Here is a 17,611-nt window from a genome sequence, read left to right on the forward strand (position 1 = left end):
GTGGGGCCAAAGAGCGAATGGGAGATCAAAACGATGTTGACGGCTGTATAAAACTCGCGAGATGCAAGTTGGTGCATAGTAGAGGGCTCAGTGACTCAATACACTCCGAGGTTGCTCCATGAAGAAGGTTTCCCATTCCCTGACACTAGATTCTTCTTGTTGCGACCATTCTTCATTTTCCGAGGAATGCAGCTTTGTTCCATTTGGTGTTTTGCTTGTTTGAGCAGGATCGTGAATTGATTGCCGTTGTCTTTGTTTCTATGCCGGAGTACGCATACACATGCATGATTCTTCAGTCGTGTGGCGTTGCATTTGCCCTTTCATAATTGAGAGTAACCGGATAAGATGAGTTCCCAGAGGAGTTGGCGAAGGATCTGATCTCTCTTGTACAGGCGGGACTCATCTTCTGTCTCTCTCTTCATAGTTTCGGCTCCCTGAGAGATTCGACGCACTTCATGGGATCCATTCGCCATTGAAGGAGTTGCGCTGATTAGCAGGGAGTGAACAAACGTTCCAGAAAAGACGAGTCAAGAATGTCAGCACGATTGCAACAGATAGCTAAAGAGTCAGTCCGCAAGAAAGACGATCGGGGGGAAAATCTTATTATCTCCCTCGATGGAAGAAAGCGCGATGCTCCCTTGAAGGACGAGGATTTTGTTGCGCTTGCCCCCCACATCTTTACAGCCGTGAAGGATTTTTGCGTGGCGTTGGCACGGAGCAACAAGATTGCTCACGTTGAGTTTCATGGAGAATGCAACGAGTGCCGAGATAAGGGTGCTGCTGCAATCTGCGGCATGCTCATCAAGCTGCGGCAGAGGTATGTACTTTCAGTGGGCTTCAGCCGCGTGACACAGGTGCAGCAACCTTGCCGCAGTCAGAGCGATATTCTTCTGGAAAAATGAGCTCGGTGACGAGGGTGCCAAGAGGTTGATGATCCTTGCTAAACTTATAGGAATGTACTGACTCCAACATGAAGTGTTGCAGAGTTGGTAGCGAAGTCCACCCTCCCTGGACAAGAAAGGTTTTGGGTTGCGGAGGTGAGTTGATGGAACATGCTCATTGACCTGCATCTCATACTTGCCCAGGTTCACTTGTCTCACAACAACATCACTGCTGCCGGGGCATTTTCTCTTTTCGAGGTACTCAGTTCCACAGCCATGTTTGTTTTAATTTGTGATGAAGGCTGCGACTGGTTATCCGAGAAGTCTCTACGGTGGGCTGGTTCCCCTGTGGTTGAGGTTGGAGCACAATGCGATTGATATTTCAAAGATAGGATCAAGGTAGCCCATGTTTGCTCTCGAACTTGAACTCTTTTCCACATGAACCACTGATCGTATATGTGCTGTAGAATGCCACGATACTGCAGAGCTGAGAATCGAGGAGATCGGACTCGAGGTGTGCCAAGGTTTTTCTTGTGCGTTGCATGTGAAATGGAGGTTTTCAGGGCTACAACGAGCGGTTCATGACGGAAACTGTGGCGTGAGCCAATGCTGCCAAGTAAGGACCGGCTGAGATGGGTGGATTTTTCGTGACTCTATCTCAAGGCGAACATTCCTGCCTTGCACTTGCACTTGTTCGACAATCAAGATCGGGTACATTCATCATTGGTAGTTGGTTCCTGATAATCGTTCCTAATGCCCTTTCCTTTTCTTTCCAGGCCAAAGTTGAACGAGCGCGGTCAAACGTTTCACTTTTGAATAGAAGGCCCGCGAGCCAAAGCTCCCCTCCTTCTCAAGTGCGTCTTGTTTTGTTGTGTATCGCATCCTTGTTGACGTTGCTTTTCAGCTGTCCTCTCAGAAAGGCTACGGTGTTCCTGCAAGGGAGAACTACAACGACACCAATGTTAAAGTACCCCGTCAATCTAGCTTCAGCTCTCGTTCTTATTGGACTGATTGCAGACGTTTCAAGCCGATGAATTTCCTGCACTCCCTGGTGCTCGAGCAGCTGGTAGCTTGCGTCATCTCTGCCTGCTCTTGCTTGTTTGGTGTAGGCTGACTACAATGTAGCTTCATCTCCTGCCAACGTCAACGCTCCACCGCAAGTTTCTTCCCCTTCACAGTGAGCGTTTGATTGCTTGTCATGGCCTACGATTGACATGGTTGCGCAGTGCACTGATTGATTCACGAACCAAAGAAAGCTCGAAGAGTGTTAAGGATTCTGCTGCCATGGAACAGGTGTTTGCTTCAGCAGAAACACTCCGATTCCTTCGTCCTGATCAGCCCCAGCAGAACCGTGGTCATGCTCGAGAGCAGCAGGCGGAGAAAGATGCGCCGAACCACCTGAAGCCTCCTCCCAACGATGGTTTGTCGAATGGAACAAAAACTCAGATCCTCTCTAACCCCGTCAACAACCACCGATGGCCCAACTTGCAAGATGGTAGACGCACGTCTTGAGCTCTGGTGTCTGACTGACAATCCTTGTTCAAGTTGCCAAAGAAGTCAATGGAGATGGCGGCTCAAGTCAGTCCTCGATCTTGCCCAGTCCTCCCCTTCCACTCCGTCCCCATCCTCAAGCGCCGGGTGACAGTAGGGATTTTCCCCAGCATCCTCAGTCAAGCAGCATTCCTCCGAATCAGTCAACTCTGTACAAGCCATTCATGTCGAAGCAGAACTCCCAGCCTCCTGACCATGCGGCCCACGCTATTCAACCGTTACGCGTGCAACCAGATGATACGACCCATAGCCTTCAACCGTTGCATGTGCAACCACAACCTTCGCCGGAGCAGCAGAACTTTCTGTATCCGATCAAGGACTCGATTTCAAGTCAGCCCGCGCCGTCTTCCTTCAGCGAGCTTGCTTCGACTAACCGACCATACAACAACCATCTTCTCCCACCCAACCTCAACGACTTCGAGGGCAGCAACGATTTCTCGTCCCTTCCAAGCTTCAATCATGACAGCAAGAGCTCTCTAGCCCTCGGAAAAGAACTCGTGCCTGTCGGCAAAGAATGGCTATCTCCCTCTCTCTCGGATACAAAGTATGTAGACCTCGAGCCTCTGCAGCCTGACCACGCAAGGACGTATGAGGATGAGCAGTTGAAGGACCCCTCTATGTCCTCCTTATCTTCCCAGCTCATGGATCTTTCGTGGAAGTCGCAACCATCCACCTTCAACGAGCTTGTCAAACCTCACGCGTTCACGCAAGGTGAGAATGTCCATTCTCTCTGTGTATTTCTTGCATACCTGGCAACCTCAATCTTCTCTACATTTCTTGATACTAGCCTCTGTTTGTATGTTTGCCTCGTTTCTCTCTTTGCTTGTTGTTTTGCTCGGCAGCTGTTTCTGACGCGGCACTTACGCGTTGGCAGGCCCACAGGACTCTCTCAACCGAAATCTGCAGCAAATCATGCAGGAAATGTCGAGCCATCAGGGCAACGGGCACGAAAGTTCTAATGTTTCCTTCTCTCATGCTTTCCCCAACAACCTCAACGGCTCTCTCCACTCTTCTCTTCCAGCCTTTCCCTCTTCTGCAATGTCACTTTCTGAAGTAGAGGACAACCTTGCCGCAAGAGGGCAGGTGGAGCAGAGCTCGTTGTCGTGGGAGCCAAACAATGCTGGTGTGACAGTCGAGCAACAAAGAAAGATGGCTCGCTCTGAAGATCTGAAGAAGTTGCCAGACGCCTGCATGCGCTGGAACCACGAAGGCAGGATGTTCGAGTGTCGTGTTGAGCTGAACAAGTACAAGCTCGTCAGCTGCAACCTTGCCTGGCCCCTCAACGACTCTGACGTCGTGGAGATCTGGCCGATCTTTGTCTCCATGATGGAGAGAAGAATCATGCAGTTGGACCCATCCAAGGACTTCATCATCTTTGTGGACGTTTCGTTTGAAGAGAACAACCTCGGAGATCTCGCCGTGATGACTGTCTGCCAAGGGCTCGGCGAGATCCTCAAGCGCCCGAGGCCCAACGTCTGGCTGCGATCCCTTGACTTCGCCTTCAACTTCGTCTCCGACGTCGGATGCCTCCACATCTCGCAGCTCATGGACTCCAACCTGCGTACTGGGTCCGACGCGATCAAGCAGTTCCTTGCGGACAAGTCGAAGACCTCTCAAGTCCCTGCTCCCTCCATCACGCTGAGGCTCTCCTACAACTGCATCTCTTCGTCGGGGGCCAACGTTCTCGCAGAGAAGCTGTGCAGATACAACGCAAAGTTCTCCTCGCAGTCCAAGGGCGCTCCTCCCTCTGCCCTCAACGCAAAGATGCAGATCGGATACAACAAGATAGACATGCGCATGGTCAGCTCTGCGACCCTCGACCCTCAGAACGAGAAGCGAGACGGTGAAATCTCCATTTACTTGTGGGTTGGTGATGACAACCCGGCAGACATGGCAGACATTGACTGGGGTTACCACGCCAAACCTCGGCAGTTCATGTCTATAGACCTTCTCGATACTTTCTTCTTCGAGCTTTGCTTGAAGAGGCTGCACAAGACAAGAACCCCGGCTGATGTTCCCCTTCTCATCGTGCCAGACACGACTTCCTTCTTGCGTATGATGCAAGGTGAGCCCGAGTGACATCACTTGCGCAGTCTGTCTAAGTGACGAGCGGGTCGTGCAGGCGAGTACGGCAAGCCACCTGACCTCAACATCCACTTCTTGCAAGGAGGGCAGGATCACGTGCCGCCGGTGATGATTGTGATGATCGGATCGGTCTACCGATCCCTGTGGCACTTGGTGGAGAGTCACTCCACGACACAATCGGACCGAGTTGCCATCTTGCACCTTCTTGGAACTTGTTTGAACAAGGTGAAAAGATTGATTGAGTTCATTCGAAAGATCATTCAAGTCATCACCTGTGCTGTTGTGTGAACGTAATATCGTGTCATGTTATGTTCACATATTTGCCATGCTACATGAAATGACATCTGATCTCATCTGATCTCATCTCATCATATGATCTCATCATCTCATTCTCACCACACAAGATGGATCATGACATAACATGCCGTGTCATGATTTCTGCCTCATCTTGGTTCCTGACATCTCTCCAGGCTCACGATGCAAGCAAGATTCTCTTGCTAGAGACTGACAGCAACTTTCATTCAACCCAAAAGCAGTTTGAGGTGGAGAGAATTTTCGGGTTGTGCTCCTGAACTCCTTACACTGCTGCAGGAGATGTCGAACGTGTCGCACTGGAAGTCTTCTCCCTCCATTGTGAGGAGCGAATCGTGCATAAACTTCATGTGTTGACCTTACGTTTGAAGGCCACGATTTTGGAATCTTTGGACACTATGAACACATCTTGCAGGTATGATGAGAGGAGAGGAGAGGAGGAGAGGAGAGGAGAGGAGAGGAAAGGAGAGGAGAGGAGAGGAGAGGAGAGGAGAGGAGAGGAGAGGAGAGGAGAGGAGAGGAGAGGAGAGGAGAGGAGATATGGTATGAATCGTGTAAGAGTATGATATGGGCGTTCTCTGATGTGGAATTTCTTGATTTGTGTGTGGCAAGTATACGACAAGGACTGACCTGATCGCACGGACAGACAAGCTCTCAGCAAGTTCTACTTCTCTACAGAGCAGGCAGCAAGAGCATCGCCAGTCATTTTCCTTTCCGAAAGCTCCAAGATGAGATCATCGGCTCTTGTAAGCGATGAAACTCAGCAGTCATCTCTCCCTTTCTTCTTGTCTTTTTCACTTCCTCCTTCTGCTTCGAACCTGCCTCCCCGTCCTCACACCCTCCCTCCTCTCCTGATCAAGATCCAAGATCCATTGGTTCTTCCCTCCTCCCTCCTTCCCTCCTTCCCAACCTCTCTCCCTCCTCCCTCTTCCCCCTCCTTCCTCCCCCTTGTTCCTGTGCCTGCCATTCATTTGTCTTCAAAGCTCTCACCAGCTTGCTTACATAAAATCAGGCTCTTGGTGTACCTGCTTTGGAATTTTCCGTCATTCAGGATATGAAAACGTTTGCTGCAAAGCAGATCAGGGAGGTAAGACAATACAAGGATAGGAACGAAGAAGCAGGAGAGTGGGAGAGCGATGGAGAAGAGGGGAGGGAATGCGAGCGGGGTGGGAAGGATGGACAAGAGGAAGAAATAGGGTGAAGGAGCAGGTGGCTGAGGTGTAGGGGAAGAGCAGAGCAGAGTAGGGAATGGAGTGGAAGGAAGGGAAAGAAACGAAACGAAAGGGGAATGGAAGGGAAGGGTTGGGGAAGACAGGGAAGGGGAAGAGAATGGAGAGGAGCTGAAGAGAGGAAAGCTATGAGGAGGTATCAAGCTTTGGATGTAGTGATTGCTCTCATGAATTTGCCTCACATATTTTCTCTTCTCATCCTCCTGCAGGAGGCCTGGAAGTCACACGGCGATCATGCTACATCCTCTGTACCGTCTGTAGCGCTTCCTCCCTCACAGGTTTTCCTCTCCTCCTCTTCTCTCCTCCTCTTCTTCTCTTCTTCTTCTCTTCTTCTTCTCTTCTCCTCTTTTTCTCCTCCCCTTCTCCCTATATGTTGAGCCCCCCCTCCATCTCTATGTCCTCCTCTTCCTATCCCTGCTCCTCTTTCCCCTTCCTCTACTCCTTTTCTTTGTACACGTCCTTGCCTCCGTCTTCCTCCTCTCATCGCTTCTCTACTCTCCGTTTCCTCCCGCTCTCCTCGCAAGTGATCTCCTTCCAGCATCTCAGTGTCGCCGAGTCCTTATTCGAACGGCTCCGTGATGCCTCGATGGGCAAGGCTCCTAGTCAGGTAGGAAGAAAGTGAGGGAGGCTTTTTCTTCTTCTTCTTCTTCTTCTTCTTCTTCTTGTGCTGCTGCTGCTGCTTCTGCTGCTATTGATGGAGATGGAGATGGAGATGGAGATGGAGATCTTGGTGGTGGCGATGATGATGATGATGATGATGATGATGATGATGATCAAGATGATGTGGGCAATATGGGAGGTGGAAGGTCTGTGAAAGCGAAGAGGCTTGACCTCAGAGTTCGCAGGAGGAAATGCAGCATGCTCAATCGATGCTTTCCCGGGCAAGAACAGGGTCGAGGCTTTTGTTCGGATGAGGAGACATGGGGTGGGAGTTTTAGGTAGCAGGACGCCAGTCCTACCATATGACAACTTACCGGATGAGATTGCTCGAACCTCTTTCATGTCAAGAAAAATACGTCACAGAAGATTCAAATCGGATCGGGAGGAGGAGAGGGAGCGTTGGAATTCTCCTCCTCTCTGCTGTAAGGGGAGATGAAAGTAGGTAGGGACGAGATAGTTGGCTGGGTGAAAATCCTTGAGGGAGGGAGGGAGGGAGGGAGGGAGGGAGGGAGGGAGGGAGGGAGGGAGGGAGGGAGGGAGAGGAGGGGAGGAAAGGCAGAAACGACAAGGGAAGGAGAAGGAACGTGGAGGAGGGGAGGAACGAGAGGAGGAGGGTAGTGGAGGGGAAGTCAAATAGCTCAGGGGGTCCGAGGCTCCTGCGGCGGCTTGCCCGGGTTCTGCTTACCATTTTGCTGGGCATCACTTCGGAGGGTGCGGCGGAGGATTTCAAGGGAGGACCTGGCGCGGACGGGGACGTCGAGAGAAGCAGCACGGCGGGTGACCCCCTGCCTTCCCTCCTCCTCGTCGAAGTAGTGGAAGACTCGACTGAAGAACTGGTCCGTCTCAACAAGCTCATGCGCCTGGATCTGCTTGCCAGTTTCCTCCCGCGTGCTCGAGGGATCCCAGATCGAGTTCCATGCAAGGCCAACCAGGGCCAACAGCCCTCGGCCCCTGCCCCTGCTCGCGCTCCTGCCCCTGCCAACGTCCTCCTCCATGTGGAAGTGCGAAGAAGAGTCCAGATCGGAGGACTTGGCGCGTCGCACCCGCAAAGTTCTCTCCCCAGCTGCCTCTCCTGCCGAGTGTATGGACGGGTCAGAAACCCACTGCTGCGCCACGTCCTCTAGCTTGACCGGCTCCTCCTGCTGGAGCCGCGCTGGAGTCTGCATGCCCTGTAGGGGTCTCGAGACTGGGGAGAGGGGCATTTCTACGTCTCCCTCCTGCTCCTCCAGGGTGTCTAGACTGCTCGACATGGTGCGACGGGGGGCCATGCCGGCATGCCGGGGATAGTCAAGGCTCTTGATCCCATCCTTCCTCGGGATAGGAGGCTGCTCGTCGCCGCTGCTGCTCCTCTCCTCCTGGGCGGCCAGCCAGAGGTTTCGCTCCATCTCAAAGCTCTCTGTGTCCCTCCCCTCGATCCCCTCCTCTCCTCCCTCCTCCCCTTCACTCGGCATCCTCCGCTTGCTGAAGGCGGTAGGAGAGGAGAAACGGCTGAAGCTGAAGCGCGAGAGCACTCCCAGCTCCTCCTGGCGGGGCAGGTCGATACTCTCCGCCCTCACCTCATCCGGCCCGTCTGCTATCGGGTGGGCGCTGTAGAGGGGAAGGAGGTCCACAACATCCTCCCCAGCCTCCATCTTCGCGATGATCAGCTGACGTCGGAGCCTCGTGTGCTTGAAGTTGAGGACCATGTCAGTGTGGGTAGGGAGCGCCCTGTGCTTGCCCAGCAGCATCGCCCCCATGATGATGAGCTTTCCCAGCGTCGACATGGCTCCAGACAGGCTGTACGTCCTGCCTGCAATTCCAAACGAGAGCCCGACGTTTCCGTAGGCTGAGATGAGCTCGAAGAGGAGGGGGAAAGGCGAGAGGACGGCGCCTTCCAGCGCGACACCCTTATCATGGATGAAGCAGAGGATGAGGAAGCCTGAGACCAGAAAGGAGAGGTGCCTGAACAGGTACATCGCATGGAACCTCCTCTTGGCATCGTCGACTGTGCGCAGCGTCGGCTTCCAGTGTCCGTCCTCGTCCAGGGTCTGCTCTGAGATGTACATCCTGCTGACGAAGGGCGCAGCGGAGAGGTACATGAGAAAGATATACATGGCGGGCATGCCCTGGTTCAGGTTGTTGAGGTCGTAGATCTGCAGACCTGCCGATCTCGTGGAGATGGTCTGAAAGAAGCCTGCTCCAGCGATGACGTGCGTGCCATAGGAGGCGTCAAGATCCTTCCGGGGGAGCGAGGAGGAGAGGAAAGCAGCGTACTGGATGATGTTGATGCCGAGGAGGATCAGGATCAGCACCCGGGTCTGCGTCTTGTCCAGCAGGTGTGTCGTCATCTAAAGGAGCAAGTCACATAACAGCACAAACCCACAACCCAGCAACGCAACGACGACTTGTACCGTCCTCTTCTGCTCATACCTGACGAGGATGGTCAAGCGCGTAAGCTATCGCGTTCCTGTCCAGGTAGAGCCTGTTCGCAAACTTGTGGAAAAGCCTCAGCAGACCTCTGAGCATAACAGGGAACAGGTTGTTTCCAGCAAGGATCAGAAACGCCAGCCACAGGTAGGAGAGAGGCCAGTTGCGAAGCCCGTGAACGGAGTCAGAGGTCAGGGAGAGGCCGCAGTTGCAGAAGGCGCTAGAGACCATGAAGGCAGCGTACCAGATGTTGCTGAAGCCTCGCTGCCGGAGCTCCTCGAGCCGAGGGAACGCGCTGATGATCCATAGGAAGATCCAGATGCCTCCGAAGAGGAAGACGAAGAGGTAGAAGATAATGACCAGCGCAACCATTCGTACTCCTCTGATCTGAGCACGACGCTCGCTGATCAGGTGGATCAGCTTCTGCGCCTCCGGCTTGTCGTTGGACTCGTTGGTTGCCAGAAACTCCATCAAGCTCGGCTCGAGGCTGTGGAAAGCATGGATCCTGTAGATCATGGGGGGCAGGAGGAGAAAAACAATCCCTCCAAGGTTCATCAGGATGTAGAGCATAGCAAAGGTGGCACTTGAGATGTGCTGGGACCCAACTGTCGACAACCCTGAGCTTGTGTATGCTGAGACTGAGAGGAAGAGACAGTCAATGTACGGCAGCTTGTCAACAGCATAGATGATGATCGAGAACAGAAAGACCAGAAACAGGCAGTAGCACCAAACTGCTCGGTAGTAATTGAACTGTAGCATCTTCTGCTTTTCAGCCACCATCCTGTACGACGAGCGCGGCTGAACCTTGGGAGACTGGAAAATCTCGTCGCTCTGCATGATTGACGGATATGAGACAAACGAGCTATGTAGTTTCTAAAGTTATCGGGGAAATCCACTGCAAGATCCGAGATGTTTTGGATAAGGCCACATGAAAAGTATCCTTGAAGTACAATCGCAGTTGAGCTAAGTCGTACTTGATGCTGTCAACACAGCTTGCACCAATCAGCTACCATGGTTGAGAGGCATGATCCTGACACGATCTGGCAAGAAGCAGCAAGTCAGCGCAAGGTCTCGACGCATGATAGATGTTACACAGCACTCGGGCGTGTGCTCGCTGAAAAAGCAATCTACATCTGACCTCTTGATGATAAACTACTTCTTTAATCTACTTCTGACCTCCTCAAGCTTACGGATAAAAGCAACATCTTGAGGAAGGAAGAAGGTTATGAGGTGGACAAGGAAAGCGATGCGTGTTGCAAGGAAGACGTGCTCGAGGAGGGGGCGAGAGGAAGAAGTGGAAAACGAGGCTGAATGAGAGAGCGAGGAGGGCGAGGAGAGCGAGGAGAGCGAGGAGGGCGAGGAGGGCGAGGAGGGCGAGGAGAGCGAGGAGGGCGAGGAGAGCGAGGAGGGCGAGGAGAGCGAGGAGGGCGAGGAGGTCTTCGGGACGAAGAGTTTGAGTACAGCGGTCAATCGGAAACTTTCGAACTGCTGATCGGAGCTATCGGAGTTCAAAAATATCCACTACCCCATTGATCCATGCTGTCCCCAAACATTTTCTGTTCTTACACTACTTCCACTCGTGTTGTGTACCTTTCTTCCTTACAGCAACATCAGACGCGTCCCTCATTCCATTCATCGAATCTGTCACCGTATGCCATCTTACTTCCCGCGGATGTCAACCAGCGTCCTATCCTCCTTCACTAGCGTCCTATCCTCCTTCACTCGTCAAGCTAACTTCTGCTCCTGCTCATCCTGCTCCTCCTCCACCTTCCTACACCCTCCTCCATCTTCTGCGCCTGTTCTTGCCGGCGCATGCTGTCTTTGCTCTTGCTGAATCCTCATTGCATCCCCTCAAGATTGCTGGAGGGGTTATCGCCCCGGGGGCTGCTCTGACTACCCCGAAAGTCACAGTTAAAGTACCCGGTACTTTCAGTCTAGAAGGGGTGGTATTTATCCGGGGTAGTGGAGCAGTCCTCCAAACAAGGGTTGGTTATCATCGATTCAGGGTGGGTGGGGGGTATCTCTGTCTATCGAGGGAGGGGTATAATTATGGTCTTTTTAGGCTATTAATGCATGGTAGGGTCATGAATTTTGGATCTCCAGTGATTCGAAGACAGGGGTAGGGTGGACATCAAGAATCTGCAAGGGTCAATATAAAACTTAGTGACGTTTTTCGCTTGTTCCCCTGCTTGGGTTGGAGTAGCGGTTTTCGCTGCCTTCTTCCGTTTGCTACTATTATGTTGAGGCGGGTTTGTCGGGCTAGTCCTCGTTCTCGGTTTGCCTTTTGCTTTTCAGTCAATAAATGAGAGTTTTTTCCCTTCATGTCGCGCGATAGGAGCAAGAGGCTCCACATTGAAACAGCATAACAAAGAGCAGTAGCAAGAGAAACGAAGAAGCGTCACAAGGCCAAACAAAGTGAAGGCAAAGCAGGATAGGATGCGCAGTGAGGAGCAAGCGGGCGGTCAGGAGTCTCACGTCCTCGCAAGTAATCTCGCTGTCCACCCTCAAGCGGCCGTCTCAGTACCGTCAGCTCGGCATCAGGACAATCTTCTTTCAGTTTGCTGATCAGTCTCTTTGCCGCAACTTGTAATTTTGAACCATTTGATCTCATCCTTCTACAGTTCCAGTACCAGCATCAGTCACTGGAGAACGTTCTTTACTAAAAGTTAAGTTAAAAATCAGTACGAGGACAATCAGGAGAGTCGAGAGGCTTGACCCTGACACTGTCGCACAGGCCAAACGGCGAGAAGAGAAAAGACAGCGAGAACCGTCAACCCTCATCCACTGCAAGACGATCCAGTACCAGTATCAGTACTGGAGGACGACCTCCTCATGCATCCTCCTGCCATAGCTGTCTTCCTCCCCCCGACCCTCTCCAGATCACCTCGTCCTCGTCCCTCGACCGGATGTACCAGGCGACCCACGCCTCGCTCAGCCAGTCTCCGTGTCCGCGGCGCTGATCCGCGCTGTGTACAAGCTGTGGATCTGTAGCCTCCTGCTCGTCGTCGGCCTCGTCGTCTTCCTCGTCGTCGGCCTCCTCGTCATCCTCGTCTGCATCCTCCTCCTTCTTGGCTTGGCAGGCGACGGACTGATGCAGCTGTGCCGCCTGCTGCACCTCCCGCGCGTGCTCATGCGGCCGGTAGCCCTGGCGGGTGTAGGGCCAGCGCCTGATGCCGAGCTGACGGCAGACGGCCTTGAGGGTGGACAGCGAGATCCCCTGCGAGGACGTGAGACTCCTGACCGCCCGCTTGCTCCCCACTGCCTCTCTCCTCCAGCCTTGTCCTCTCTATGTATGTATGCAGGTGTATTTGTGTCTAGGCCATGCTTGACTATCTTTGTGTGAGCTAGTCAACCCCTTCTGACTTGCTACCTCCTCTTCTTGTTTGTATCGCTAGGGGCAGGTTACCAGGGCAGCGGCGGCGTCGTCTTGGCGGAGGTGGAAGAGGCGGGCGACCTGAGGGAGAGTGAAGGAGACGCGGTAGGGGCGGGGACGACGACTACGGCAAAAGCGGCGGGGAAAGGGAGAGCAGGGGGGGGAGAGAGAGGGCATGGAAGGTTCTTGCGAGCAAGTGAGAGACTGCAGGATCAGGAGACAGGAAGGGGTGCTCAGCGACTGGGAGGATGCTGAAAAGGAGTGCTTTCAGCAGGACTAAAAAAAAAACATAACTAAGGAGTAAGCTCGGCCGAGAGATATGACTAGGTAGTATCGTGACCTCAAACCGGCGCTGCTGAAACACAGCAACATTGATCGCGGTATAGGCCTCGAGGGGACGACGACTACGACGAAAGCGAGGAGCCTCCGGGACTGGGGGAAAAAGAGACAAAGGAGCAAACTGGCCCCTGAGACAAGATTGCCGCGACTGCGGGATGGAAAAGGAGTGTCTTCAAGAGGACTGCGATAGAAAAAAAGAGATAAAACTAGGCCGTATCATGACCTCAAACAACGTTGACGTGATGCTACACAGCAAAACGTGATCGCATCACGGGGAGGTGTCAGCATTGCCTAGCAATTCGTCCCCCTGTCATGCCAACGCCCCCCTACGCCTGCTTCATACTCCACACCCCCCCCTCCCCTGCCGAGCGTCCTCGCCATGTCCTTGCCTACCGCCGCTGTCTCCATCACCGTCCGCCGCCCTCAAGGACCCTCCGCTCGCCTCTTGCGTGTCTCCTTCTCCTTCCACCAAGTCTCCTCCCTCTTCCACCTCCGCCAAGAAGAAGCCACTGCCTCCCTGGTAGCCCCTCCCGCCCCCCTCCTGCTTCTCCTCGCATGGCTATTGACCTTGACGCAGGGCATATCGCTGACGACGCTGAAGCAAGTCAGCCGGCGGCTGGGCATCAGGCGCTGGCCCTACACGCGCAAGGGCTACGAGGTCCACGCGGATGCCGTGGGGAGCCTGGAGGCGAGAGGACGAGCCACCCTGGAGGGGGGAGAGCGAGATCAGCCGCACCAGCAGCAGCAGAAGGAGGATGCACAGGCGGCCAAGTCTCCTCACATGCACGAGAGCCTGATCGACGAGGCAGGGTTAGAGACGGACGAGCAGGACAGGGAGGAGGAGGACGAGGAGGCAGCGGCGAGGGCGATGCAGAGCTGGCATGATGAGAGCTACCGGGACTCCTCAGACTCCCAGCTGTCTTGCTGCGACAGCGTGCGAGTGAGCGAGGCGTGGCTGGCGTGGTACATGGCAAGCAGGAGCGAAGAGGAGGATCAAGTCGACGTGATCTGGCCGGGCCACGAGCTCCAGGAGCGGCTGAGCGGCATCGGCCGGTGCTGGACCTTGAGGAAGTAGCTGTATTGGACAAAGCAGAGCCATGCCTGAGGAGACGGTCAGATGGTGGTAGAGGAGGAGTCTCCGACTGTCTGTGGGGTAGGAGAGGTGAGGAGGACAGGAGGTGAAGGAGAAAGGCATGTACGGAGGCGTTAATAGGATATGAGATATAAACACCCCAACTGCATGTCTATCAAGGTCAAGCAAGCAAGCATGGAAGATGTGCAATGATCCCTTTCTGCATCTACAGAGACATGTACACACTGAGTTTGTAATTGTATTTGTGTTAAATACCACAACAACATCCTTTGTAATTGCAGTTGTGTTGGATTGCACAACAACACCCTCCTACCCCACAAATGCCCAATAGCGCCTGCTGTATCGCCATCACCAGGCTCTCTGATACCACCGCAGGCTGCGAAGCATGGAGTGCCGGGCAGCCCCTCGTCATTGCGTACCCTGCAGGGCTCCGCGAGCTGTTGAGCTATGCCGTGCCGGACTAGAGTGCTGGCCTTGAAGGATCCGAGCTGAGGTCGTCCTCTTCCACCTACCTCCTCATGCATCCTCCTGCCATAGCTGCACTCCTCCCCCCGACCCTCTCCAGATCACCTCGTCCTCGTCCCTCGACCGGATGTACCAGGCGACCCACGCCTCGCTCAGCCAGTCTCCGTGTCCGCGGCGCTGATCCGCGCTGTGTACAGGCTGCTGATCTGTGTCCTCGTCCTCGTCCTCGGCCTCGTCGTCTTCCTCGTCTGCAACCCCCTCCTGCTCGGCTTGGCAGGCGACGGACTGATGCAGCTGTGCCGCCTGCTGCACCTCCCGCGCGTGCGCATGCGGCCGGTAGCCCTGGCGGGTGTAGGGCCAGCGCCTGATGCCGAGCTGACGGCAGACGGCCTTGAGGGTGGACAGCGAGATCCCCTGCAAGGACGTGAGACTCCTGACCGCCCGCTTGCTCCCCACTGCCTCTCTCCTCCAGCCTTGTCCTCTCTATGTATGTATGGAGGTGTATTTGTGTCTAGGCCATGCTTGGCTGTCTGTGTGTGCTGGTCAACCCCTTCTTACTTCCTACTTCCTCTTCTTGTTTTTATCGCTAGGAGCAGCTTACCAGGGCAGCGGCGGCGTCGTCTTGGCGGAGGTGGAAGAGGCGGGCGACCTGAGGGAGAGTGAAGGAGACGCGGTAGGGTTGAGGACGACGACTACGGCGAGGGTCAGCGGAGGGGAGGAGAGGGGGGGAGGGCATGGAGACAATCGGTAGGCTCGTTAGAGGTGAGGGGCAGGGGAGTGCAAGGAGACAAGAAGGCGGGGGAGCGACTGGTATGAAGTAGAAAAGAAGTGTTTTGAAAAGGGTTGACTGGAAATGATGTCGAAAAGAAGTCTTTTCAGAAGGAGATCTTGATTTTTGTGTCCTCCGACGGGATCGCCGATGGCCGCCCGGCCACCCGCCGCCTCGGAGTCCGGGCGCTTAGTATATACTCCGACGGAGCTCCGACAAGATAGGCGGCCCGCGCCAGGCAGGTACGTTATGGGCAATGCGGCATCAAATTTCCAAATCCGCGGCATCAAATTTCGAAATCTGCAACTTGAACTTAGTAACTTAGTAAGTTTTAGGTACTGATTGTATCAGCAGATAGAGATGAGGACATGCCGTACGGTAGTACCGTACTCCGTACTTGGCGGGGGTCGCGGCGCGGCGGCCCGACCGCGGCCGCCGCACTGCGGCAACTTACCGTCAAACTTGCGGGCCGCCTCCCGAGTCCCGGCCGCGTCAGGGCCCGGGGTACTACGGTACCGTACGCCGTACGCCGCCGGTAGTACTTGTACGGTCCCAGTACCGTCCGATCCGCCCGTGCCAGTGCTATAGACTCCGACTGAGCCTCAGGGCGGCGGGCACCGTCCTGGCACAGTGACCGTCGCCGCGGCGGGGCGGGCGGCCGCAGTCCGCAGTGCGGACTCCGGTGCCGCAGTGCGGCGCGGCATGCCCGGCCCGGCCATCCCGGCGGTCCGGGCATCCTGACGGCGATGCGGGCCCGGGCCCAGCCTCCGAGGCTCCGTCACCGTCACAGGCCCGGGACTGACTCGCCAGTGATGGACTGTCTGACTCTGTCGAAACTTCCGGGCGGCGGAGCCGACCGCAGCTCTGCACTCTCCGAGCCCGGCCCCGGCGCGGCCGCGGGCAGTGCCACCGGACTGTCCGATCAGTATCCGATGATCATCGAGTCCGATCTCACAAGTGAAAGTTTACTTAATTAAGTTAGCATGACTCTGATTGCTGACAGTGATGCCGCCGCAGTGCGTTTACCGTACTCAAAGTTAAGTTAAAAATCAGTACAAGGACAAGGCTCGGATTGGGCCTGCCGAGGCGGGGATGAGGCCCATAGGGTCAGTTTGGTTTGAAACTGCCCGGAAGCCACCAGGCGTGTCTACAGAAAAAAAGAGAAATCCCCCATGACCCTACCCCTGATCTTCTTGGAAAATATTCGACGTTTTACTATGTACTTTTGTTGGTTAATTTGAAAAACAGATTATTATGTTTTAATACGTTGCACATTTTTCGATTAACAAAAATCGAACTTGATAAACCTCTCCATCAGGGGTCATCCACTAGTGTACATGTCGGGCGCTATTTTTTGTTTCCACTTGGGTCGAAGAATGTTGGGGAAGGGGCGAGAGGAGAGGACAGCGGAGTCAGATATGAGAAGCAAACATCTATGTGGAGCTACGATGATGAAGATGAGAACAGGGAAAGAGGAGAAAGAAGAAGAAAAGAACAGAAACGTTAAGAATAGAAGAGTTGACGAAAGGAAGAAGGAAGGAAGATGTGAGATGGTCAGAAGAAGACATCATGGAGAGAATGGAAGGAACTGGAAGAGAAGACAAGAGACAAGGCATTCAAATGCAGAATAAAGTTCACTCGTTATGAAAGAAAGAATGGGCAAGGATGATACTTGAAGAAATGTGTTCTTGGTGCAACACGAACCAATAGTAGAGTGCAGTATCAGTTTTGTTATTTTGGTTTTCAGTGCCACCTGTCACAGCAAATTTATGTTTTTTGGAGACAATCGCACGAAAAATCGTACTTCACAACACAAAAATAATCATCAAAACATGCTTGTGAACGAGTGGAATGAGAATGGAATAAGATGAGAGAGAGAGAGAGAGCAAGAGATTGAAGTCGAAACTGCAATTCAGACATTTGTGAGAAACTTCAAATTTGTGTTCCATTCTGTAGAAGAGTGCATGCATCATGATTTTTTGTTGTAAATTTCCACATAAGTTGCTTCATAACGATATGCTCCGCTTTGATGTCCGTCCCCAGCACGAATGGATGGCGACCTATACGCATCATGTGCGAATGAGAATCACGGGAAGTAGGAGTGATTAGCATACTGTGCAAGTCTCACAGGTTCTAACAACAATAATCAAAAGTTCTAACAAAACAAAAATCTCCATGCAAAGCCTGACACCATCCTGTATGATTGCAGATACACTTGAAGCACTACGATGCCCCCAAAGACGACTGAAGGACGTCCACATCGGGATCCGAAGCCCAAGGCTATCTGGTTTGTAGCCTGAGTGTGGGAGGAGGAAGGAGGAGGCTGAGGCGTACCCAGGGATCCCTCGGAGACCAAAGGAGACGAGAACGAGCCTCAGCAGAAGAAGCCCAAGGCCGTCAAGAAGGCAAGGGGACGAAAACACAGCGCCCTTCACTGACGCTGCGCAG

At 53.7% G+C, this 17,611-nt stretch overlaps 4 protein-coding genes across 4 annotated transcripts; 2 read left to right on the forward strand and 2 right to left on the reverse strand.

The window, feature by feature from the left end:
- Positions 1-533: 533 nt before the first annotated feature.
- GUITHDRAFT_114285 (hypothetical protein) lies at positions 534-5,463 on the forward strand (the record flags this gene model as incomplete). The annotated part of the gene is made up of 18 exons (XM_005826480.1): positions 534-817; positions 861-907; positions 985-1,037; positions 1,086-1,139; positions 1,183-1,280; positions 1,349-1,395; positions 1,445-1,497; positions 1,545-1,592; positions 1,786-1,947; positions 1,991-2,058; positions 2,108-2,376; positions 2,427-3,143; positions 3,307-4,497; positions 4,555-4,742; positions 4,988-5,059; positions 5,109-5,150; positions 5,201-5,244; positions 5,442-5,463. The coding sequence occupies 18 exons, from the start codon at positions 534-536 to the stop codon at positions 5,461-5,463; spliced, it is 3,459 nt and encodes a 1,152-aa protein (XP_005826537.1).
- A 1,893-nt stretch (positions 5,464-7,356) lies between these two features.
- Positions 7,357-9,961, reverse strand: GUITHDRAFT_114286 (hypothetical protein; the record flags this gene model as incomplete). The annotated part of the gene is made up of 2 exons (XM_005826481.1): positions 7,357-9,045; positions 9,128-9,961. The coding sequence occupies 2 exons, from the start codon at positions 9,959-9,961 to the stop codon at positions 7,357-7,359; spliced, it is 2,523 nt and encodes an 840-aa protein (XP_005826538.1).
- A 1,993-nt stretch (positions 9,962-11,954) lies between these two features.
- Positions 11,955-13,124, reverse strand: GUITHDRAFT_114287 (hypothetical protein; the record flags this gene model as incomplete). Its single annotated transcript, XM_005826482.1, has 3 exons — positions 11,955-12,341; positions 12,838-12,929; positions 13,109-13,124. The coding sequence occupies 3 exons, from the start codon at positions 13,122-13,124 to the stop codon at positions 11,955-11,957; spliced, it is 495 nt and encodes a 164-aa protein (XP_005826539.1).
- Positions 13,125-13,215: 91 nt separating this feature from the next.
- GUITHDRAFT_114288 (hypothetical protein) lies at positions 13,216-13,911 on the forward strand (the record flags this gene model as incomplete). The annotated part of the gene is made up of 1 exon (XM_005826483.1): positions 13,216-13,911. The coding sequence occupies one exon, from the start codon at positions 13,216-13,218 to the stop codon at positions 13,909-13,911; it is 696 nt and encodes a 231-aa protein (XP_005826540.1).
- Positions 13,912-17,611: the final 3,700 nt, after the last annotated feature.

The sequence above is a fragment of the Guillardia theta genome (genome assembly GCF_000315625.1).
Source record: "Guillardia theta CCMP2712 unplaced genomic scaffold GUITHscaffold_74, whole genome shotgun sequence".
Taxonomy (NCBI): domain Eukaryota; class Cryptophyceae; order Pyrenomonadales; family Geminigeraceae; genus Guillardia; species Guillardia theta.